Source organism: Clarias gariepinus, chromosome 14 (assembly GCF_024256425.1).
Source record: "Clarias gariepinus isolate MV-2021 ecotype Netherlands chromosome 14, CGAR_prim_01v2, whole genome shotgun sequence".
NCBI lineage: Eukaryota > Metazoa > Chordata > Actinopteri > Siluriformes > Clariidae > Clarias > Clarias gariepinus.
Genome location: NC_071113.1, coordinates 27,323,567 through 27,349,933, shown reverse-complemented (window position 1 = coordinate 27,349,933; position 26,367 = coordinate 27,323,567). Strand labels below are relative to the sequence as shown.

General features: G+C 35.4%; 2 protein-coding genes across 2 annotated transcripts; both read right to left on the bottom strand.

Moving 5' to 3' along the window:
* Window positions 1-273: 273 nt before the first annotated feature.
* On the bottom strand, window positions 274-11,628 carry LOC128540853 (alpha-N-acetylgalactosaminide alpha-2,6-sialyltransferase 1-like; the record flags this gene model as incomplete). The annotated part of the gene is made up of 7 exons (XM_053510844.1): window positions 274-1,234; window positions 5,639-5,738; window positions 5,884-5,967; window positions 8,568-8,671; window positions 10,595-10,733; window positions 10,859-11,027; window positions 11,469-11,628. Coding segments are annotated over 7 exons (942 nt in total), but the record flags the coding sequence as incomplete, so codon positions are not given.
* Window positions 11,629-15,631: 4,003 nt separating this feature from the next.
* Window positions 15,632-23,701, bottom strand: LOC128540852 (alpha-N-acetylgalactosaminide alpha-2,6-sialyltransferase 1-like). The gene is made up of 9 exons (XM_053510843.1): window positions 23,610-23,701; window positions 23,275-23,434; window positions 23,027-23,189; window positions 22,193-22,361; window positions 21,925-22,063; window positions 18,622-18,725; window positions 17,873-17,956; window positions 17,651-17,750; window positions 15,632-16,396 (listed from the first exon to the last, which is right to left on the bottom strand). Exons 1-9 carry the CDS (start codon window positions 23,699-23,701, stop codon window positions 16,220-16,222), a joined length of 1,188 nt encoding a protein of 395 aa, XP_053366818.1. The 3' UTR covers window positions 15,632-16,219.
* Window positions 23,702-26,367: the final 2,666 nt, after the last annotated feature.

The window sequence follows — 26,367 nt, the reverse complement described above, 5'->3', positions numbered from 1 at the left end:
ATGTGACATAGCGTATGCACCCACATATACAGTGTAAACTTGAAGAAAAAGATCTACTGGTGTTGGGTCTGGTTCAGTTTCATCATCTTTTAATCAATTTTTGGTCTAAAATCAATCATATAAGGAAGAACACACAGGACCCAGACTAATAGGCCACCCTATTTACACACACACACACCCGCACAGATAGATAGATAGATAGATAGATAGATAGATAGATAGATAGATAGATAGATAGATAGATAGATAGATAGATAGATAGATAGATAGATAGATAGATAGATAGATAGATGCATCAAGAGATACAAGGTTGTAACTTGTGCAGTTTTAATCCAAAACAAATGGAGCTTTAATAATGTCCCAGTATTATTTTCATGCCTTTTCAGACTTGTCACAACCTATCTAATTATTGATACTGTTTATGTGCTTCTCCTTATGGACATAATTTACATGTAATGGCATATCGACATGAATCAACAAGTTCATTATTTCCTTAAACAGGTCAAACATATTTACATGCTTCCACACATCTTGTTATTTATAGAAAAAAAATATTACTGCCCTCTGCTGGCAGAAAGCCACAATTACTCAACTGTAGGAAGTTTCACAGGCTTTTAAAAAAATAAGTCATATTTATATGATAATTTTATTTATTCTGATTTCTATATAAATATGTAAAATAAGTGCTTAAAACAGAAAAATAAAATCAAACAGTAATTAAGAATTCCTATTATGTGATCTCTTGTGCCCAAAATGTTAGTCTTTTGGATAAAATCACATAATGCAAAGACTTTCTCAATTAAAATATATATATATATTTTTTTTACATTAGACCTCCTAGGTCTTCTACTGGAAAAAAATCACAACTAAAGTAACACGTTAAAATTGTCCCACATTGTGGAAAAATCTTTCATGACCCACTAATTATGTAACAAAACCCATATAATAATATAAAAAAAAATTAATGCATTATACAAATATTTAAATGAATGTACTGGAAATTTAGAAATAAAATAAATTTGGAACAAAACATTTCTTGAAGTCACAGTCAGTTTAGGTCTTTGTGTCTTTGGTAAAGGTTGATGATTCCAGCATCGTGCAGCTTTTTCCAAGTTTTTATCTCCACATTATAGTCATGATTGATATAAAAAATAACTGGAGTTTTTCTGGTTCTTTCAAAGTAATAGTTAGGGTACTTGCTGTGGTTGGCAGTGATAAATCCATACACGTCCACCTGACAACAAGGAGAGAAATGAGCTGTAACTATAGTTCAATAATTAATAATAACAAAAGACGAAGAAGAACAAGAATCATCCTATATATAAATGCAATCCAAATACAAAGTCATATTTTTTATATTAAATAAAATAATAATGTCATGCGTTAACAAACATGATCTTCTTCCTTCAGCTGCTCCCATTGGGCGTCGCCAGAGCAGACCATTTGTCTCATTCTAACTGTGTCTTCCATATCTTTCGTTTTCACTCCAACCTACCGCACCACATCCATGAATCTCCTCTGGGCTCTCCTCAATCGGTAGTCCCTATATGCTTTAAAAAGCACCAGTACATTATTATTCGTGTTTCGAAGAAACCACATCCTCCTTCCCTCAACAACTATCGCCCTGTAACCCTGACTTCAGTAGTGATAAAATGCTTTGAAAGCATCTTAATGACACACTGGACCCATTACAGTTTGCATATCGTCATGACGGATCAACAGATGATGCCATGTCACATCTTCTTCCCACAACACTAACCCATCCGAACACTAAGAAGAGGGATTATGTACTATATAGAATCAGAATCAGAAAACCTTATTGATCCCGCAGAAAATTGCTTATGTGATGACTTCCATAACACACAAAGACACAGAGACACAAAAACAATATTAGATAAAAGTAAATAAAATAGAATAAATCTAAATAAAATCTGAAAAAAATCTGCAAAAAGAAACAACCACAATACAATATACAGACAATACAATATACAAACAATATATTGAATATTTGTAGATTTTACATACTTTTCTAGTACAATTTAAATGCTGTTTGTTGACTACAGTTTAGCATTAAATACTGTAATTCCCTCCACACTCTCCACCAATCTGAAGCACCTGGGAGTAGGGTTAGGGTTATCACTAGAGAACCTCCACCCCAGGGTTGTGTCCTGAGCCCCCCACTGTACACTTACGACTATGTGGCCACTACCAACTGCACCTCCAAGTTTACTGACAACACCATGAGAGTGGTGAGGGAGCTTCAGAGAGTGAGATAGTGGATAGCTTCCAGTACCTTGGCGTTCACATCATACAGGACCTGTCACATCAGCACTATGATGAAGAAGGCCCTACAACATTTCCACAACCTTAGAAGCCTGAGTAACATACTGTGAAGAGCATCCCGACTGCTCCATAAAGAGCATCCCGACGAAGAACGGAACCATGCAGGACAGATGAGACCCACAGGACTGCGATCAGCTGACCACCGGGCTCACAGTTAACCTGCACTCAATCAACAGCAAGCAGTGCTGGACCAATCCCAGTAAGAGGGTGAAAGAGCTCACCCAGCCCCAGAAAATGGACTGTCCTCTCTGTTGTAGCCAGAAAAGCGCTTCTGCTCCCTGAAGGCCAACACAAGGAGGAGCTTCTTCCTGCAGTCTATTTGGATGCTCAGCCAGAACACGTAGGACTCACTGATCTGACATTGTTTCCTTCACACTTGTATTGTAGCACACTGCACTAGCAACTACATTGCACATTTGCCCATAATGCATATTATGCACACTGCTTCTTATTTATACATAAATGAGAATTAACTATGTACTTTAAAACATGGATAATACTACTACTGCTGTCACACACACATCACCTCATTTGACACTCCATATATCTCTATTTTATATTATTGTAATTGTACTGTATATTAAATATTTGTAGATTTTACATTTTACATACTTTTCAAGTACAAAAAAGAGTGTTAAATATAAAATCTATGAATATAACATACATACAGTATACATGTTAAAATAAAACAAAATACAAAATAGATATATACTGTATATATTAAAAGTTAAAGTATAAACTAGTATCTTTTATCATCCCAACCTGTAGTACATCTTCGCTGCTCAGTCTCTCTGTCTGGCCATTGCCTCCTCAACTTACTGTACATTGCATGTCCTTATACTCCTGTCTACTATCCTTATCTGTCTTACTACCCTAATTCATTTTTGCAAGCCTGTTTCTCTTGAGACTTTCGTGTACTTTCTCATTCCACCCCCAAGTTTCCTTATCTTCTAATTTCTGACCCGATGTCATGCCAAATGCCTTCCTAGCTGTCTCCCTTACCATTTCTGCAGTAGCTGACCAGTCATTCAGCATCTTTACCCAGTACCTGAATCATATCCTCTCTAAATTTTACACAAAAATCCTGCTTCTCCAACTTCCACCATTTAGTCCTTGCTCTCATTTTCTTCTTCTCTAAATCCAAAGTCATTCTGGAGACCACCATCTGATGTTGTCCAGCTACACTATTCCCTGCAACCACTTTACAGTCTCTAATCCTCCACCTTATTGTTACACCACTCTTATACAGTATGTCACCCTGTGTTCCCATTTCTTTGTAAATTATGTATTACCACTAGGGTTGGGTACCGAAAACCGGTGACAATACGGCACCGTTACCCATATAACCTTTAGGTACCGGACCGAAACAGAATGTGAATTTCGGTGCCTCATTACGGTGCCACTTAAATGCCTGGACTGTCGATTGAAATATTTGTTCTCTGGGGCTATGATGACACAGTTATATAAGCATCAGATTCATCAACACACATGATCGCAAGTAAAATGTAAATACTGCATTCATGGAGTTGTAAGGAATCGCCACTAGAGGGCACTGTTTTGTCTTTTGTAGTTTTTATTTTGCAGACTCAGTTTCCCAGAAGGCACCTCGGTCAGGTGATGCGGGAGCACACCTGAACCGAGGTAGATCATTAAATCTTCAATAAAAAGCTGATTAGTCTGGGAAACTGAGTCGGGCATTGAACGTTTGGACGTACTGTCAGCTCCATGCTTAGCTTAAGTCTGTGTTTTGTCCTTAAGCATGTGTCTCAACATGTGCTTAACATAGTGCTACCGCTAGCTTAGCTTGCTAAATTAAACAATGTTTAACATTTCGTTAAAATGCCTAAAACTAAATGGTCGAAAGTGTGGCTATATTTTACACATCAAAAACACATCAAATCTAATGAAACATTTGAGGGCACTCGGAATAAACTTAAAAGCAGAGGAAGGCACCGTGTTTGACAGCTTGCGGACAACAGCTGGCACTATCGGTGTGGATGAGCCCAGCCCCAGTCAGATCAACCGTAGCAAAAAGGAGTCTGTCGGTTATCTTCTTTTCATTACATATACCTATGCACTAATGACATTTATCAATACCCCATTAAACAACTAATCACTCCATCAAACACCCTCCTCACTTTCACTACACTCTTGGCATACTCATCCCTCAGTATTACACCTACTGTACACAAGTTATCTACATCATAGGAAAGCATTTTAAACCCACCTCTATTGTTTCCTAAACTTGCTTCAATTCCACTTGGTCTTTTGTACACACAGTATATCTACCTTTCTCCACTCCATCATCTCAGTTAGCTTTCTTTCTTTCTTTACCAGTTACAGAGCCTACATTCAAAGTTAATTTTTTAACCTCTATACTTCCTTATTGTCCTCTCTCTTTGGACACCTCTGCCCCCTCGCTTTATCTTCTTTCTTCAGTCAACAGTTGTCCAATTTTCAACAATATCTGAGGCAGTAGCTGTTAACCTGGGCCTTGACTAATCAAGTATAAAAAATTTTTTTATGATCCGCATTTTGGTTGGCACATTTACATTGGATGCCCTTACAGAAGTAACAGAACAAAATTTTCAGGCTTGGCCTACATTAAGACTACAAGCCACTGGTGGCTCAGTGATGGGTGTTTCACCTGCCATGTGGAAGGCCTGGGTCCAATTCCCAGACAGTGCCCAAACACCAGCCACTGGATGCAGTGCCGGTCCCAAGCCCAGGTAAAATGGAAGGGTTTCGTCAGGAAGGGCATCCGGCCTAAAACCTGTGCCAAGATTGTATGTTTGGACCGGATGGTCTGCTGTGGCGCCCCCTTGCCAGGAGCAACCAAATAACCAGAAACGAACTACACTAAGACTACACTGGGTTGTGCAACTTCAATGGCTGAGGTAACCAACATGATATGGTATATAAAGCGAAATCAGTTCGCGAAATCTGTTCTGGCACCAAGGTGGTGGAACAAACTTCCTCTAGATGTCTATATAGCAGAGTCTTTGACAATCTTTAAGACGTATCTGTTTCTTAAATACTTGTTATTTATTTATGAAGTTCTTCTTCTCATAATAATAACAACAGTAATAATAATAATAAGCGAGGCATAAAATCAGGTAATCAGTAAAATCAGTTTCATCAAGAAAAAGAAGAATGGTAAGAAAGACAGTTATGATTCATTTATGATTATACGATTGAATGATTGATTGATTGATTGTTTTATCACTATGAACACTACAAAAAGTATTTAGACTAAAACAGTGTTCTATGAAAGTAATGTATGATATTTTCTCACTATATCACAGGAGTGAAGAGCTAAGAACAATGTGATGGCTCCATTTGTGGGTCTGTACATATGCCAGAAGGACCTTTTCAGAGTTTCAGATGGCATAAACCTGAAATAAAATAAATAAATAAATATCAATTAAATAATACTATTAAGAGAAAACTACCTTAACTACCTGAAGAACCAGTTTGTTTCTACTAGTCCTTAAAATGTTTAAAACAGTAAGAAATGCATCAAAGTCATCCTCTTCAAACCTGTTCCGGATGTATCTTAGAAAGTCAGGATGAAGCACATAAAATTTATCCTCTTGGAAGTGGTTGCTGTAGTACGTCTTTGGTCTAAGTAAGTAAAAAAGCTTCGTTAGAAACATACTATGGTCATTTATGTACAATGGTGCAAAAAATATTTAGTTAGCCACCAATTGTGCAAGTTCTCCCACTTTGAAAGAGACCTGTAATTTTTATCATAGGTATACCTCAACTAAAATCAAATTCAAATTTTATTTGTCACATACACAGTCATACACAGTACGAAATGTAGTGAAATGCTTATACGACCGCCAGTGACCTTCTATTTTAGAAACATCTCCTGGATGCACTAAGAAGCATCATCAGTGATGTTTTCCTGAGGTCATTAAGTGTTTCGGGTCTCGCAACATCATACACCCTTACCCAGTCGACCCAACCGGGGGTGATCAGGCCCCAACTTGCGTCCCAGTAGCAGCCCACGGATCTGCCGATCTGCCGATTCGCTGGGCTTGGTAGGGCATCATAGACTGACTGCACCAGGAAGTGGACCCGCTGGAAGTCTGGCAGCAATATGTTTGCCCAGGTTATCCTTCGCTGCAGTACACTCTCCCACCTCGTCCACGCTCCCTGTTGCCGTAGTCCCATTGCCCTACTCACTCGCTCTTCCTCCACACCCGCTCTAACTTCTTCCTGGATCAGGTGGTGTCTTTCCTTTCCTCGGGTCTGGCTGATGAGGGTCTTTGGGAAGTAGCCGAAACCTGCTCTATCTGTTGCCACAGTGCCCAGCAGTGCCTTCTGTCTTAGGCGCCGACTCTGCCAGCTCCACTGCTTCCCCAGCCCTCCACTTCCTTCCTGTCCTCACCTCGATACCAGCTGCTGACACCTTGCAGTCCTTTGAGTCCCTGTACTGTAGGGCTTCCCTGGTGCGTGCCACCATAAACTCTTCTTTGAGGCCACTAAGAGGCAGCTGCAGAATGTTGCTTGTTCCATACAGGGCAGCACTGGAAAGGGCTGCGAGGAAGGCCCAGCTACTTTCAAAGAAAGCTGCTGATTCTTCTCTCTAGGGTCTCAACTGCTGTCATTGGGACTGCATAAGTTACCTGTCAGTGGGACTGGCTGATGACCTTAAAAGAGAATTAAAGCTTATAATAAGAAATAAATATGAATAAAAAAAATACGATAGAAAAATTAAATTGAACTAGGTAAAATGTAATTTTTCTATTGTATTTCTTTTATTCATATTTATTTATTATTATAAGCTTTAGATATATAGTTATACCTATGATGAAAATTACAGGCTTCTCTCATCTGTTTAAGTGGGAGAATGTGCACAATTGGTGGCAGACTAAATACTTTTTTGCTTCACTGTATTTAAAGCCGAAAAGGTATTTCATAGGTACAGGTTGACCAAAAGTACTAAGACTTCACAACATGTATTATAGTTCTTTCAGTTCCAACGGGTTCGACCTTCTTGCATGGGTGGCACCACAGACCACAGTCTCCAAGGACTAAACTCATGCCTTGTTTTTATAATGCGGAGAAAGCCCGAGATCCATTACTGTTAATTAACACCGGTCGGCCCGACCGTTAATGAGCACCTACGTGGGGAGCCTACAGAATTAACAAGGAGCGGCAACAGCTTGGGGCTCACGCCCATCACAGGTGCACACCATGACACTGCCCCTCCCTCAGCTACAAGCTCACCACTACCCCTGGCACTGCTTCATGTTTGAAACCAAAGAGTTTTGTATATATTGATTAAGCTACCCACTCCTTAATCCCCTGTTTATATGCTAACACTTTGATGAGCTTTAGTCTTCCTCAGACTTCAGAAGGCCACTGTCACTGCATGGCAGGTCACGCCCAACTGTCAAAACACACTATGATTATCTATTATAATGATATACTCCGTTTCTGTGCTTCCATTTTGCCGCCATATTTACTGGCTCGAGCACACCTGTTCATCTCCATTTATTACTTCACTCTATATAACTCTCCACCATACAACCACTACTTTATTCCAAATTATTGTGTGCTCTCATGCCCAGTTTATACCAGCGTTTATTTCTGGCTTAACCTTCAGATCTTGATCCATGCTTTGTTTCACGCGTCTCGCTTAGCAGATTTTGGATTATTGTTTTCTGGTTTTACGAACTTTCTTTGCCTTCACGGCTTTAAACCACGCACACCCACAACCTCGATTATTTCCCATGGATCAGATCTGCATTCCGTGTGCGCTGGCTCTTCACCTCCGCATTCTCTCCTCGAGGCTCACACCGTGCCTCCGCATCAATCGGCAGGAGCTTCCATTCACAAAACAATCAGCGTGTAGTACTTCATAGTACAGTCCACTTATAAACCTGACCCAAAGATCCAAGTATGGAACCTGCCAGCAACCATTAATACGGCTGTCAATGTACCTCCTCAGTTTTATGGTCATTGCCATAATCTGTGCTGATTGCAACTTTTATTAAAATTTACCTTCAGATCTGTTGTGTCCTTCATTTAGGTCCCAACTATTTGCACCCATTTTTGACACTGGTGATGTCACTATTTAATTTAAATCTTTCTAGAGAGTTGTGCTAATAAACTGAAGATGTGAAAATGAACTCTATGACAATGTTGTTCCAATGGTTTCTAGCAAACTTTATAAAACACACATAGTACAGCTTGTAAGACTGACATCTTACCTGTATCCTTTGTAGTATCCATTTGTCATTTTTTTTTTCTCCAAGAGGCCTTCAATCCACTCAAAATCTCTCTGCCCTTCTGGAATCATCACATATATAATTCCCTTTGGGTTAAAATAAAAATAATTTAGTTTGATTACTGTTGATTTTATTACATGAAAACATTTAAAAAAACATCTATATTTAGTTTTAAGCCTGTCATACAAAAAAATTGAGTTAAACTTTTGCATCTACTAGTATAATCAAATATAGTTTTGTTTTAAGAAACACTGTTTATGTTTCATGTGTCTTTTCATGTCCTTAAACAAATTATTTGTTAAATTATGTATATTAAGATGTAACATAAGACATTTCCAAAAATTATATCATTCAGGGTTTGTACTTGAACCAACACTCAATTAAAGACAGCAAATTATGATGTTAATAGCACACATGGGTAGAGAAGGCAAAAAAATAATAATTTCAAGTAAGCGTAGCTGTACTTCAAAATATTACACAAGTAGAAGTAAAAAGTAATCTTTCAGAATATTATTTAAGTTAGAGTTAAAAAGTATTCAGTGAAAAACTATTCAAGTATTGAGTAACTGTTTCAATCGTAATGTCTGATTTTTTTTTTAATTATGTAATCAGCCAGACAAAATGATAAAATAATGTACAAATTCTGAAAATTTCAAATAAAATTAATGAAATAAATGTTATAAAATAAATGGATACAATTTGTATCTTTACAAAATAGCAATTTAAGAAATAAGAAACACAAATTTTCTAATCTCACTTTTTTCACAACATAAAGCTTTTGAAACATATACCTACTCTAAGTAAAATATGTATGTTTAAACACAGTGTGAACTATTTCCAGTGTAAGATATACTGTATATTCAGTTGCCCAACAAATGGCTCAACGGATAAAAAATAACATTAGAACATGTGTACAATATTGTAAGAAACTTATATTTTTTGGCCTCTAGCTTATTTGCTAATTATATATTTTAATGTAACTTTTTTTACTCAAGTAAATGTAACGGAGTAAATGTAACACATTACTACCCACCTCTGGGTAATACTGAAATACATTAAAATAACTTATGTTTTAAGATGGCATTAAAAAGCAAATACTGTATACAATTCAAATAAATAAAAGGTAAATAAATAAAGCATATTTTTGGAGGCTAACCCTGAGGAAAAGATTAGATCTGCTTATTTAAAGTGCCCCATTATGCCATTTTAAAGGTTGCTAATATTGCTTAATGAGTCTCTAAAAACAGGTTTACATTTATGCAAGGTCAAAAAACACTTTAGTTTTCTCCAAAAATAGATTTAATTTTACCCCATTTCTAAATGATTCGTAAATGACTCGTGTGAAGCAGTTCGAAGATTCAGTCTCTCCAAACCCCTTCTTTCCCTGACTGGTCTACCGCTACAGCGTGTGTCGGAAAACTAAACGCCCATTACCATAACTAACTATACATAGAAAAGATGGCGTCGGTTTTTTAACGACCAGCTAAACTTTGGCTAAAAAAATCGAGAGGTCTTTTATCTTTGTGTTGGTGTTGTGTTAAAAGGCCGGTGAGCGGAGGGTGAGAAGTCCGGGGAATATGTCCAGTCAAAGATAATCCGGTTAAAAAATCTTGGAAAGAAAATGATCCACAGCAATCTCTCCTTCTCTCGTCCAAACAAATAATACCAGCACTGGTCCACCAGCATGCGGCATGCGCAATTTGCGAGTGTGTGGCCGTTCGTATTTGATCATCCTGTAATTTTGCAAGTTATCTTACTTAGAAATCATGGAGGGGTCTACAATTTTCAGCATATATATAATATATATTATACAGTGTGTGTATATATATATATATATATATATATATATATATATATACTGTATAATATATATTATATATATATATACTGTATAATATATATTATATATATGCTGAAAATATATATAGGTATTAGCCTTATCTTTAAAAAACACACACACACTCACACAAAAGAATTATATTGATGGATTAAAATAATCCAGTACCTACCTCATCATGTGGAATGTGTTTGAAGCCATACTGTTCCAGGTTTACAAGTGATGCGGTTAAGGCGAACGATGTGTGTACATACACTGAGGTTTTATTTCCGACGTCTTCCTCGAAGCCTTTAGTGACTGCACCGTTCACTCTAATAAAAACAATAGTTAAGGATCAGCCCAGTATACTATCAGTGTACTGTACATTGAAATCCTCCTTACAGATAACAAGTAATTTGACAGAAAGAAAAGCAGGTGCTGAGGGTACTTCTCTGACCGAAAAACGTAATCATGGGAGTCGATCTCTTTGCCCATTCTGGAGCCGTTGAGGATGCCACTGGTGCCGACTACAGCGCAGCGAATACATCCATCTACTGAACCAGTGGGAACTGGTAAAAGCTGATAATGCTTGGGTTTCGGGATTAAATCGACTGACTTTTTGATGTCTTTAGAGAAATTAAAATAGCAAGCAAACAAGCAGGCATGTTAAAAAATTACTGGGAAAATCTGGACTCATCAGATCACATGATTTTTTTACCATCATTGTTTATGTTCACTTGTAAATTGATGCTTTTTTTTTGATAAGCCTCACTGATAAGTGTTTTCCTTACCAATCTGAAATTGGATTTTCAATTCCAAGTTCCCTTTGCATTGAGTAACATCTTTGCCACGACCACAGGATATGTCTCATGGAACTGTTATAATTTGTATGCAATGGAAAGCTCTTAAAAAATCCAACTCAACTTACAAACTTAAAATCATCGACTTTTTCTAGAATTTTTGTTGATATTCTGTTTCTATTCTTTACCATGCACTTATGATAAAAAATTATAAACGTTTTATTTTTACATTTACATTCTTTAAATTTTTTATATTAAACTACTTACCAGTATATTTATATTCCATGAACCCAAACGGGTTGTTGAAGTGCGCGAGACGGTTCCATTCGCTCATATTCAGGTGACCTTTGTGGAGCCAAAGCTGGATGTTCCATATTGCTGCCTGTTGAAACTCTTCGTGTTTGGACTTCTGGAGAGACTTTGAACAGACCTACAGACAGTAATGATGGTGTTACACATCACAAGACAGTAGTAAACCACAGATTTTATTTATTTAAAGAAAAAAAAATCACACCGGTCGTTGTGCTTCACTGGTTTTTATATAAACATCCTCAAAATCCCATTTGGGGAGCTTGGTGAAATTGTTCTTATAGAGGATGGGAATAGGGGTTATTTCCATCGAAGGTATAGGCTCTGAAGTTCCTAAAGTCACATGATGCTCTGACACTCTCTCTGTGGGTTTTCCAGAAGACAAACTCAATGGTGTTCCAGAAATGTCTATAAGCTTTACTTTGATTACTTCATTACTTCTCCAAAATAATTCCAATTTCCTTAGAGGAATATTGACTGCTTGATAACTTGAGCAGGAAAGAGAGAAAAAAAACATGAGTGTTCCTGAAAGTGTACAGTCAGAAATAAGAACTGGTAGATATTTCTCTGACCTACCTCCTTTATAAATATCAAACTTTATTTTTAACCAGGTAACATAAATCAATAAACAATATACGGTATACAAAAACACACACACGCTGACATACCTGGACCATTTTTCCGGGATCTTCTTCCAAATTACGATGTAAATCAAAGCACAGCAAAGCAAAAATACAGAAAGAGAAATCACTTGGCTCCGCATAGTTTAGAATTTTCTTGGCATGAGCCTTGTTTGAATATAAGGGTGTGTGACAGTGGGTGGCTTTAAAACTGTCTTGATATGAGGATAAGCGTTGGCTACACCAAAGCAAATTTTAAAAAGGCATGTGACGTTCTTATTAAGTATTGCTCCAGCCCACTTTTTTAAGGCAATTAGTACATGTATTATAGTAATGTTTAACATAATTAAAAACTATATATATGCAAATTTGTCACACTGGTCATTTACAGACGTAAGATTATGACACAGAAATTAGATTTTGTTAACATAGTTGTTATTATGATTTATTATACATATTTGTTAATGGGACCACATACACAGGCATGCTGGAACTATATACGTAGACACCTATTGTTTGGTATATACTCATATATAAGCATTCACAAGTCAAAATTCTTAAGAAATTCCAGGCATTTTTTTTAAATGTCAGATTATTGCTTAATCTAAAGGAGGACTTACCAGAAACAGCTCGGAAACTTGAAATCCCATATTTTCCCATTGTTTTTGTTCATTTTTGGAGTAAGGCCAAACTCCAACTCAACTTCGTCTGTTGAGAAGAACGATGTTTTGTCTTACTGTATGCTTAATTTAGTGCTCTTTAACAAAAGCTTAACCTTAGCCTGTGAGCTGGGTGTGTATGGTTTTCTCTAAACTAAACTGACAGAGTAGTGCATTTTCTATTTTCTGGACTGACAAAAATCTGACAAAACTGAAAAATAAATGTCACAATACATAAATAAATGATTTAAATAAATGAACATGAATAACCTATATACACTTCAATACTGTTACGATATACAACATACATTACCAGAAAAAGTTGCAAAGTTGACATATGCATTAATGGGTCAACTAAAGCCAACTAAATACACAACCAGGCTTCATACACATCAAATACTAAATACACATCATACCACTGCAGTGCTGCATTCTCCATTCTAATTAGTCATAATATAGAAGAAAAGAATAGTCTTCTATTGTTGGAATGTTGTTTAGATTACAAGGTGAATCACACGTACGCAGATTAATAATACACCAGTTCTAATAGATTATTATGTTTGTAGTAACACCATACACAGGGATGTAAATTCTAAAAAAAAAAAAAACATATATCCAGAACAAAGTTTTTTTTATAGTTCCAGGATAACAAAACACAAAGAGTGGGAAGCTGGGTGAAAAAGTAAGTAACATAAGTAACAGTTGGAACTCACTTGATCCACAACATCAAATGTGACTATAAATGGCTCATTTTTAAATAAATTCAAATAAAGTTATAGGACAAACAACCACTTGTGGACATACAGTAAGATTACTAAAAATTTAATACATTTGAGGTAACAGTAACTTTTCTTAACCCTCATGCTGTGTTCCGGTCAAATCTGATTGATTTACATGTTTCCTCTCTAAAAAAGTGTAGTAAATTTTTATTAATTTCTCGTGAGGTTCAATGACTTAGTTCACACATGGCATTTAAACACATGGAACTTTTATACACTCACTCAAAAATGACTCATTAAAAAATTGGAAATGATTGGGTACAATTACAAAAAAACTAACAAGTTCAAGAACATTTTTACACTCCTCTCCCCCACTTAAACATGCAAATGTCCTTGAGCAGACACACATACACACACACACACACACACACACACATACACTTCTTATGTCCCTTTTTGGTTTTCATGGCAACCTACAGTACATGGAAATCTCTCGACAACATAATTTTTAGCACACCTGTTTAAAAACCAAACTGCAAAATTTTTAATCATACAACTTTTTTGCAGCATGATGGCCAAGACATACTGTATACTGCACGTGAATCTGTGTTTATTAATTAGAGCTACTTTGTAATTGTAAATATGGTCTTACAGTGTGTGGGTCAAGTATTATATTTGTAATATAGTTGTGTACATTTGGGCTTTTGTTTTCATCATACCGGAACACAAAAGTTGTTATTTTATTCAACAGTTTATAAATGATCCGGCCAAAAGTGACCGGGAACATAATGAGTGTGAGCCGGACACAACATGAGGGTTAGCAAAAAACAATACGTAGCATAGGCTGGTATTTATTTATGATGATATCAGAAAGTACAACACAATGACTTGCTCAAACACACCCGTGTGACACAAGCAAACATGTCCCATTCAAAATTATTATGATGTTTGATATGAAAGCTTCCGCATGATTGGCTGCTTAAACATTTGCATAAAAGAGCATGTGTTCAGGGTTTTTGTACGGCAAACTACAGTGGCTGTTTGTGGTTGTCGTAGTTAAACCAGTTTTAAAATAGTAAAAAACACCAAACCTGTGACTCTTATCTGTGGCATTAATAGATCTGCTATCTATTTACAGGAACAAGCATTGTAATTGGTGTTACTCCTCTTCCTGGTAACACCAATAATAATTTCGAGAAAAATCTAAACTATTAATAAAATAGAGCATGTACAAGTTATGTCAACATCAATTAATTCTTTGTATATAATTATTATTGTTATTGGTTTTTCTGTCCAGCTGTTCTAATTATAAAATGATGATTAATAACGAACTTAAAAGCTTTGTATAAAATTGCTAAATAAATTATTAACATATACAAGTAAGGTGTCTGTTATGTTAATTTAAGTCTTTTGGCATCAGCAAAACTAAGTAACAGCACTTTCTACCATTTTATAAAATGGCCCAGCTAAATGATATTAAATTTTATTTCCAAAAAACAAAAAAAAAAAAGAATAGAGAACAAACTGTAAAATACCCCCACACCCCTACTATTATGCCCTTCTTCATTACATTTTATTGTTGACATTGTGAATTCTAGTGTTCTCCTGACATCTTCCAATCCCAGATCAGTTCATGAATCTGTTGCTCTAGAATACACTGGTGGCTACATGACTGCCATCGTGTGCAGGTGCTTGGACAAAGATAACACACAGCTCTTGTGCTGATGTCATATATGGGAAATACGGTATATAAACTTACATAAGTGGTATGAAATTTCTATTATTAGATACATCCTCATCCCCACATACACGGGGTGGTTCAAATGTCTCGATCTACAGTATAGTCAAAAATGTTTTTCCAACTATAAAATAATAGGCAAATGATCAAACTGACTTGACTTAATGACACTATGTTATTATACATTATGATGTTCTCTGCAAAGAGAAATTGTTATGGAGTTCTCCAATCCTGATAGACTACTGACTTCAGATGAGCCTAAAGAAAAGAGGTAACTGGTGTTGATGACTTGTGGGCAGTTAAAATAAAAAACTACATTAATTTCAATTAATGATCCAGTATTTTCCACACATTATGACAAATGTATTATTTAATGCCTTTCCAGACTTTAGGACGGCCCATGTGTTCCTCGTTATGGACACAATTTACACATAAATGCATGATAATCCACTGTGCAAACATTTCAACATGAACCAATGCCAAGTTCATTATTTGCTCAAACAGACCAAACATATTTGCATTTTTCTGCACATCCTGTTTTACGTAGTGGTGAAATCCATCAACAAAGATACTATAATTTGAGCGGAAAGCCACAATTACTCAATTTAACAAATGTTTCAAAAACGTTTACAAACTTAATTTCATATAAATGTAAACGTCATATCTACATAATAAACATGTACAATAATTGTAATTGCTTAGAACAGGGAAAAAGGTAGTAATTGAGGATGGTTTTGAGTTTTTTTTAATAAAACATATTTTAATTACATTAGGTTAAACTTACGGTCTTTAACTAGGAAAACACAAACACAAACAAAGTAAACATGTTAAAACTGTTTCACATTAACCCACTAATTCTGTAACTAAAGCTGATATAAAAAATGTAACACATCATACGAATACCTGAGTGTACTGTATGTACTAAATATTTTGTAATACATAAGCTAAAAAGTTCATGAAGTCACAGTCTGGTTTAGTCTTCGTGTCTTTGGTAAAGGTTGATTATTCCGGCATCATGCAGCTTTTTCCAGGTTTTTATCTCCAGGCCGTAGTCATGATTGACATAAAAAATTAAATCTTTTGTGCTTCTATCATAGTAATAGTTGGGGTATTTTCTGTACTCTGCAGTGATGAATCCATACACGTCCACCTGAATTACAACAAGGATAGACATGAGCTGTATGTTAGCCCAAAAATAAAATGACTAAATCTATATCGTTCATAATAATAATAATAATAATAATAATAATAATAATAATTTGGAATAAAATTATAGTTAAATAATGAATAATTACAGAAGAAGAGAAATGATCATAAGAACTGCCATAAGGAATATATTGTTCCATTTATACATATTTAAGGAAATAATGTCATGCATGAACAAAGATGATATGGTGTATTAAACAAAATCATGATTGTTTTAATGACAATTAATTGCATGTCACTTAAAAGGACATCATTATTCTTTTTATATATAATAATAATAATAGGATAATAGGATATATTATTATAGAATCATATACTGCAGTAATATCAGTTTAATCAAAAAGAAAAAAAAGAAGAATCGTAATAGGGACAGTAATGATTAGTTCATTCCAAATCAAGGCTGGCTGAAATATTCCCTGATGTTAAGGACAGATGTGACAGGTGCCACGCCTCTCCCTGTACCTTAAGTCACATGTTCTTTTTGTGCCCAAACCTGCACAACTTTTGGACATGTTTTTTTAATCTCATGTCCACTATACTTAGGGTACAGTTGAGGCCATGTCCATTAACTGCTATATTTGGCATTACAGATGTTTTAGTTCCATTAAGTTCTGCACAAAAAGACGTCGTCACCTTCTCATCTTTGTTGGCCAGACGTACAATACTTTTACACTGGAAGTCCGTTAATTGTCCCTCAATCTCTTAGTGGATTAAAGATTTATTATTTTTTCTTAAGCTAGAAAAGATCAAATATACACTGAGAGGTTCTAATAATATGTTTTTTCACAAATGGCAACGATTTATTGCTTATTTCGCAAGCTTACAGGTACTGCCTGAATAATTATCTGGACTGGGTCAAGCATCGGACTGGATGTATGACCAATCTAATTCACACAGATTAGTTTGAGCCGAAGAATGCCAGGATGTATGTGTGTGTGTGTGTGTGGGTTGGGTGGGTGGGGAGTTGTTTTATTTTTCTTTTTATTTGATAATAATAATAATACATTTAATTAGTTGCTTCTGTAATGTTTATATATGACAATTGTTCAATAAAAAAATTTTGGAAAATGAAAAGTAATGATTAGTTCATAATTATAAAATTGATTGACCACTACAAAAGGTAAAATCTATCTAGAGGTATCTAGATTAAAAAAGATTTCCAGATCTGTAATGACAGTCATGTAAGATATTTGCTCACTATATCACAGGTGTGAAGAGCTAAGAACAATGTGAACGCTCCATTGGTGGGTCTGTAGAAATGCCAGGATGATCTACTCAGAGTTTCAGATGGCATGAACCTGAAAATAAATAAATAAATTAATTAATTAATTAATAAAGCATTAACACCCAAATACCCATTTTGTTTCTACTAGTCATTAAAATGTTATAAACTATGAAAAGTGTATCATCCTCTTCAAACCTGTTCCGGACGTATCTTAGAAAGTCAGGATGAAGCAAATAAAACTTATCCTCTTGGAAGCGGTTGCTGTAGTACGTCCGTGGTCTGAGTAAGAAAGTGAAATTTCACATGTACAGGGGTGGCCAAAAGTATTGCCATATATTTCAGTTCTTCAAGTGCACAAAACAGGTGACGTTTCTAATTAGTTTAAGTCTATCTGACTGAAGAAACTAAAAATCTAGTAAAAAACTGGCTCTGTGCCATGGCCTGGGTTATCGACTGACTTAAACCTAGTAGAAAATTGTTGGATAAGGGTGAAGAAGGCGGCAGCAACCGTCAATGTGTACATGATCTTCAGAAAGCGATTAAGCATGGATTAAGCGAGTGACAGCGGAGTGCTGCAGACGTCTTTTTGACTCTATGCTTAGCTGGCTCTAGCAGGTTTTTGAAAAATAAGACTTCAAACTAAATATTAATTGTCATATAGTAATTTACTTGAATAAAATGACAGATTCTTTATTCTTATTATCCTGATTGTCATCATTACAGTATTTTTTTTTTTTAAATGACTTTTTCAAATTGATTAAAACACTGAATTTCACTTTTGTCTCAATACTTCTGGCCATCACTGTGTACACTCAATGAGTCAATAACATGTTAAATAATAACTGTTAAATAAGCTTACATAATTATTGTTACCAGGCTGTTAAATATTTGCCAGCATGCTTCATGAAACACAAATATCACAGTGTGTAAGACTGACATCTTACCTGTAACCTTTATAGTATCCGGTTGTAATTCTCTTTTTTTCCAAGAGGCTTTCAATCCATTCGAAATCTCTCTGCCCCTCTGGAATCATCACATATATAATCCCCTTGGAGTATAAATGAAAACCAGTTAGCTTTATTAGCGTTGATTGTATTACACGAATAAAGAAGTATGTCCAAAAATATACACTTAGTTAGGTTTTGTGTGTGTTATTCCATGTTCACAAAAAATAATTTGTTAAATAATGTATATTTTGTAATATACATTTATGATAAATATAAAAATTGTATCATTCAGTCATCATTCACCTGAACCAACACACAAATAAGTAAAGATGACAAAATAACATTTTAAATCTGAAATACATTAAAATAAATAATTAAATTCAAAAAAATAATTCTTATAAAAATAATTCTTAATTTTTTTTTTTTTTAAGATGGCATTACAAAAGCAATTAAACAATTCAAATAAATGAATGAAGTGTATTTTTTTAATGTTAATGCTAAGGGGATGGTTAGACTTGATTATTTAACCAAACAAACAAAATTACAGAAACATTTTAAGATGTTTTCCAATATATTTATTATACATTTTTAAATAAGCAAGTAAATAACTAAATAAATAAAACAAAAAGCAAAAAATGAAAAATAAAGCAAGAAAATAAATCATAATTATTCAGATGTTAATGTGATATTTTTAAATAAATACTGAATACGGTATAGTGTTCAAAATAATAATTATTGAGTAAACAGATCAATAATTGTTTTTGGGAGAAATTATATTTCTTCATGGTAAATATTTTACTTGTAGGTGTAGTGGAGTAATAGAAAACCAACAGACCCAACAGTCATGATTGGATGCACCTGATTCTGTGTAATTGAATTATTAATTGAAAAGGGGCGTGTTCAAAATAATAGAAGCGTTCAATTAGAGAGCTAAATTATTCTGTGAAAAACTGGTGTCAAACAAGTTCAAGGATAAAAAAATTCAAGGATAAATGCAGAAAAGGTTGTCCTGTGCATTTCTCTCTGAAAATAAAATGGGTCGTTCCAGATATTGTTCAGAAGAACAGTGTACTTTGATTCAAAAGTTGATTAGAGATGGAAAAACATACAAAGAAGTCCAGAAAATGATAGACTGCTCTGCTAAAATTATATAAAATGCTTTAAAATGGAGACCAAAACCAGAAAGCTATTAGCAAGAAGCCCCTGCAAAATCCCACTGTTGAAAAAAGACATGTGCTGAAGAGGTTACAGTTCACCAAAGAACACATTGACTGATAAAGGCAAGATTGTTCTTTTTAGGCTGACAGTTTGTCAGACGACCCCCAAACACTGAATTCAAGCCACAGTACACTGTGAAGACAGTGAAGCATGGAGATAGATATTCCATCAGGTTGAGACCTGGCAAACTCTTTGTCGTGTTCCTGAACAATGTGTCAGGGTGAGTTATCCTGCTGAAAAAGGCCTTTGCTATTACGGAATACTGTTTCCAGAAAGGGGTGTACTTGGTCAGCAACAATGTTTAGGTAGGTGGTTAGTCTCAAAGTAACATTCACATGAATGGCAGGACCTAAGGTTTCCCAGCCGAACATTGCTCAGAGCACCACAGCACCTCCGTAGGTTGCCTTCTTCCCACAGTGCATCCTCGTGCCATCTCTTCGGATGCACACACACACACACAGTCATCCATTTGATCTAATAAAAAAATTAATTCAGAAGACAAGTTCACCTTTTTCTATTGCTCGGTGGCCAATTCTGATATACATACACTGAAGGAGCTGAGTCAATCTAAAGGGACTGCAGCTATACTCATCAAATTATGATGCATTGTGTGTTGTGTCTTCTCTTCTATCAGACCAAGAATTTACTTTTTTTTTTACCAATTTGTGCTTCAGTAATCCTTAAACCAGGTATTAGTACTTTTGGCAGTGTGGGCAGGTGCCATGAAATCAGCATCTTCATAAAGCTGGTCAGCAGAGGAAAGTGCTCTAAAACTTCATAGTAGATGGCTGCAATAACCTTGGACCTGATAAAGCACAGTAGACTAACACCAGCAGATGATATGGCTCTCCAAACCACCACTGACTGACACTGGACCTTAAGCAGATTCTGCATCTCTCCTCTCTTCCCCCAGACTCTGGGACCTTAATTTCCAAATTAAATGCAAAATGTACTTTTTTTGTTGTTTTTGGAGCCCATGTCCTGGGTGGCTCTTGAAGCACTGACTCCAGCTGCAGTCCACTCCCCCAAATTCTTGAATGGGCTTCAAGGCTGTGGTTATCCCTGTTGCTTGTGCACATTTTTCTACCAATTTTTTTCCTCCCAATCAACTTTTCATTAATGTAAAATGGAACTCAGATAGCGAGTAAACCGCCAGACTCGCGTAGAGGTGTGTGTGTGTGCTAGGATTCGTGTGTGTGGATAGGAAACCCACCTATCCACTAGATGGCAGTAGTGATGGTAATGGTAAGGATTGGCATTACATGGCAACATCATGTCTGTGTTTCCTTCTGGCTCTTCCTTTTAGTTATGCTGTTATATTTAGTCCTGCCGGAGTCTCTGCTTGCACTCTACACTAAATATACCTTCACATTATACATTATGTCATTATGACTGCGACCATACCTAACTGTTTTACCTAACTATACTTATTTTGATTGTGTAAGGCTGCATTGCAACAATGACAATTGTTAAAAAGGCTATACAAATAAAATTTCATTGAAACATATTTTTACTTTATATTTTGTATATATATATATATATATATATATATATATATATATATATATATATATATAATGTTTATATTGATATTTTTGGGTTGTGAAACGAATCGTCTGAGTGTCCATTATTTCTTATGGGAAAAAAATCGCTTTGATATACGTTTTTATATGTTTACTCTGTCAACAGCCAGCTTATTGAACCAGACTAAAATACCATTTAAAGGCTCAGGAAACCTTTGCAGGTGTTGGAGTTAATTAGCTGATTATAGTGTGACACCATGAGCCTCCAATATTGAAGACTGTCACAATATTCCAATTTTTTTTCTACTGAATTTTGGGTTTTCATTTGCTGTAAGCCATAATCAAATTAATATGTGTAATTAATTCCATATCATATATGAGTATCACTCTTTGAATTGAATTACTAAATTAAATCAACTTTTTTATGATTTTCTAATTTATTGAGATTTACTTGAATATACATATTACAGAAGTAATCTTAAGAAGCAAATTAACACATAAGTTAGAAAAAAAAAAATCAGATGTTAATATGTCAGGAAAAAAATAATCCAGTACCTACCTCATCATGAAGAATGTGTTTGAAGCCATACTGTTCCAGGTTTACAAGCGATGCGGTTAAGGCGAACGATGTGTGTACATACACTGAGGTTTTATTTCCGACATCTTCCTCGAATCCTTTAGTGACTGCTCCGTTTACTCTAATCAAAATGATAATTAAAGATCAGCCCAGTATACGAGCCCTCACTATCAGTGTACTTTGGAATCTTCTTCACAGGCAGCAAATCATTTGACAGAAAAAAAGCAGGTGCTGAGGGTACTTCTCTGACCGAAATATGTAATCATGGGAGTCGATCTCTTTGCCCATTCTGGAGCCGTTGAGGATGCCACTGGTGCCGACTACAGCGCAGCGAATACATCCATCTACTGAACCAGTGGGAACTGGTAAAAGCTGGTAGTGCTTGGGTTTTGGGATCAAATTGACTGACTTTTTGATGTCTTTAGAGAAACTCAAGTAACAAGCACACAGATAAGCATGTTACATTTTTTTAAATATATATTTATAATCAGATGTTAATATGTTAAAAAATATACTTTTAAACTAGGGGTCAAGCCATATGATTTTTGCCAGGCCAATGCCGCTATCCATATTGATTTTTAAACCTGCATGCGTTTACTTAAAATTTTTAAATCTTATTGCTAAAAGTAGGAATAACACAAACTTCTTAAAGCAACTTTGTTTAAATGCCTTTAAGCTAAATGACCTTTTACATTAAACCTTATCTTAAAATAAAAAGAGAAGGATGCAGAATTTTATCTTTTAGAAAAAAACAAAATAGATTTTTGACATTTATATGGAGACTGTACTCTAAACTCTAAAGCAAGAAAAATAAGTTAGTCCTTAAGTTTTTTCTCAAGTTCCAGGATCCACCACTTTTTTCTTTGACATTAAACAATACCAGCAACTAGACCAACATATGAATGATATAGATAACCTGATGATGTAAATGATTTTTGCATAATTACTGCACCCAGTAATTATCTTACGATACATCCTGAAACTTTTTTTTACTTTTAATACTTATTGACCTCACTGTATATATATATATATATATATATATATATATATATATATATATATATATATATATCAAACTGCTCACCAGTATATTTATATTCCATAAACCCAAACGGGTTGTTGAAGTGCGCGAGACGGTTCCATTCACTCATATTTAGGTGACCTTTGTGGAGCCAAAGCTGGATGTTCCACATCGCTGCATGTTGAAACTCTTCGTCTTTGGACTTCTGGAGAGACTTTGAACAGACCTACAGAAATTAATGATGGTGTTACACATCACAAGACAGCAGTAAACCACAGATTCTGTTCAGTAAAAGAAAATAAAAATCATACCGGCCGTTGTGCTTTACTGGTTTTCATATAAACATCCTCAAAATCCCATGTGGGAAGCTTGGTGAAATTATGCTTATAGAGGATGGGAATAGGAGTTATTCCTTCATTCCTTTCCCAAAATAATGCAAATTTCCTTAGAGGAATATTGATTGGTTGGTAACTTAAACAAGAGAGAGAGAGAGAGCTACATGAGTCCTTCTGAAGTTAACTCTGTACAGTCAGAGATAAGAACTAATAGATATATTTGTAAGATACTTCTTTTATAAATATTAAACTTCATCTTAAACCAAGTAACATAAATTAAAATATATAGAAAAACACATACATTGACGTACCTGGGCCATTGTACCGAGATCTTGTTCAAAATCACAATATAACTCAGACCACAGAAAAAAAAAAATACATAAAGAGAAACTTTGGTCTGCATAGTTCAGGATTGTCTTGACATGAGGCTTGTTTGAATATAAGGGTGTGTGAGTGGCTTTAAAACCCTCTTGACATGAGAACTACACCAAAGCAAATTTGTAAAAAGGGAGGGCACGTTGGTATAAAGTATTGCTCAAGCCCTGTTTAACAAATGTATCTTTGTAATCAATAGCGTAATCAAGGGCAATGATGGTAACTTTTTAAGTCGTTTTGGATGTATGTAAATATAAACGTAAAACCAAATTTACTGATTTTGCCTAAATGTCAATTGAAACGTCACACTGCTGACTTACAGGATTAAGATTCATACTTGGATTTTATTTAAACAGGTTTTATTAATATATGCATATTTAATAACATAACCACACACACTGACATGCAAAAAATATATACATAGACATCCAAAGTTTAATAATAAATGTACTGTATGCACTAAAGTTGCTATAGGCAAGTAAGAACAGTATAAAAAATGATTAATAGTTAAAATTTACTATCTGCCTCTTATGTGGCTGTGTATAATCTTCCCTAAACTGATATACATGTACCTAGAGTAGTGCATTTCCTTTTTTTGGACAGACTGAAATCTGACAAAATTGAAAAAATATGGGCAATGATTTTCATTAATAAACATTCAGTCCTACACGGCACTGTTACAATCTCAATTCTGATTGGTCAGATAGTACTGAATCATTTTCCATTTTCAAAGAAATTTTGAATTGGAATGTAGTTTGCCAGTAATGCAACTTGCTGGATGCCAACCGCCCTAAAAACAAGAAATAAAAACAAAGGAATTAGGAATATATTTCAGATTTTAAGTTGAATCACACGTTTTATTACGCCAGTTCCAATTCCATAACATTTCTACAGTAACAACATACACAATGATTTGTATGGCGTTTTCTAATCCTAAAATCACATCAAGAATGGATCACAGTGATGAATGACAAGACACAAAATAACCCCAGTGACTCACATGATCTTCATCAAATGTAACTATAAATAGATCAAATGTGCCTTGTTTGTAAATAAATTTGTTCAATGCTCTGGTACAAGATAAATAATCACTACTGGACATAGGATAACTAAAAACTGAACAACTTTGAGGTACAGTAACTCCCTTTATAGCAAACAATATGTTAGCTTTGTCTAGTATTTATTTAGTATGATGAACCAAATTACAGTTGAAGTGACATACGCAAATAAGTCTGTGTGACACAAGCAACCTTCACGTTCAAAGTGAAAGTTCATCCCAAAGCTGACGTTAAAGATGCCACATGAAGTGCATAAATGAGCAAGGGTTGCGTTATGTGTGCATACTGTAAACTCTTACATCGGCGGTTAGTGATTAACAAGGTAAAACCAGTTTTAAGATAGTTAATACTGTACCTCTCTGTCTGGTGCCACTGGAAACGTCTCACTGTTTAGTTTTAAAACAAAAGCATAATGCTGTACCTATGTGTTTCTCACCAATACTTTTCAAGTACATCTCTCATACAGTCAGAAAATAGAATAGATAACTGTAAGTATTAATGACAAGTGAATAATAAGATGAGGCAAAGTGAGAAGGTCTTTAAAAAAATGGAGGACTTGGAGGAGGTTTAGGTGTCATAAAAACAAACAATATGCACATATGGAGGATTTGAAAAGCCTTAACTAATCAAATTTGCACAACCACTAAAATATTTTGAGCTGTGGGAAACACACACAGAAAGCCTTTCTAGAAAAAACATCATAAACCAGCATCTGTTTTGGTGCTGGTAGGCTGGTCCCCTTATGCTAGCACAAGCATCACAGCATTATGATACTGCATTCCAGCACCAAAACACAAAATATGCTGGTGGTCAGCTGCTCAAAGCTGGTCCTGGTGACCAGTACCCTGCCACCAGCATCATGTTGCTACTGTATCATGCTGGTCACCTTACTGATGCTGCTCCCCAGCATACCAGCACCAAAACACAACATATGCTGGTATAATTGCTGGTCAAGCTGGTGACCAGCTATGTTGGTCTATCATGTTTCTTTTTCTGTAAAAGTAAAGTAATTTCAATTGATTTACTGTTTAAAATATGAATTTATTGCCAATGCATTTATATAAAAAGTTAGATATTAAGTGTAAAGTTTTTCTAAAGTTACGTAGTAGGAGAGGCGAGTTGCTCGGTCTGTGCGCTGTGCTTCAGTAAGCTTCTCTGGCGCCAGGAGAGACTCAGTCAAACACACACACACGTTGTCTGTCAGAAAGGTCTCTGTTTATTAACAGCAAAAGATGGGGTTTATGTATGTTTGACCAAACGCCTGTGCCATAGACATATGTTACTACAAAGAACATGAACCACTGTAAATGTCCTGGTGAGATCCTGAAGAATCAAAGGAGAGGAAGATAGAGAGGTGTCCGTCCAGGGACAGATCACAAGATGTTGGCTCGAGTTAGGGGGAGAGGGGGAAGGAGACAGAGGGGGGGAGAGAGAGAGAGGGGGAGAGAGACATGAAGAGAGAATGGGAAGGTGAGCGTGGGAGCGTTCACACCTTAAGGAGCAGATGCAAGAGGAGACAGGGAGATAGCAACAGGAAAGATTTAACACGTTAATATCAGATCTATGAGGAAGAGAGGAAGAGAGTAGAAATAACTCCTTTATATATAAAATAATTCTAACAGTTGCCCCCTTAAAT

Coding starts and splice junctions, on each gene's coding strand:
- LOC128540852 (XM_053510843.1), bottom strand. CDS start 23,701: ATGCAGACCAAAGTTTCTCTTTATGTATTTTTTTTTTTCTGTGGTCTG. Junction 23,435..23,609: donor ATCTCGGTACAATGGCCCAG/GTACGTCAATGT, acceptor CTCTTGTTTAAG/TTACCAACCAATCAATATTC. Junction 16,397..17,650: donor CTCTTCACACCTGTGATATA/GTGAGCAAATAT, acceptor GTTGTAATTCAG/GTGGACGTGTATGGATTCAT.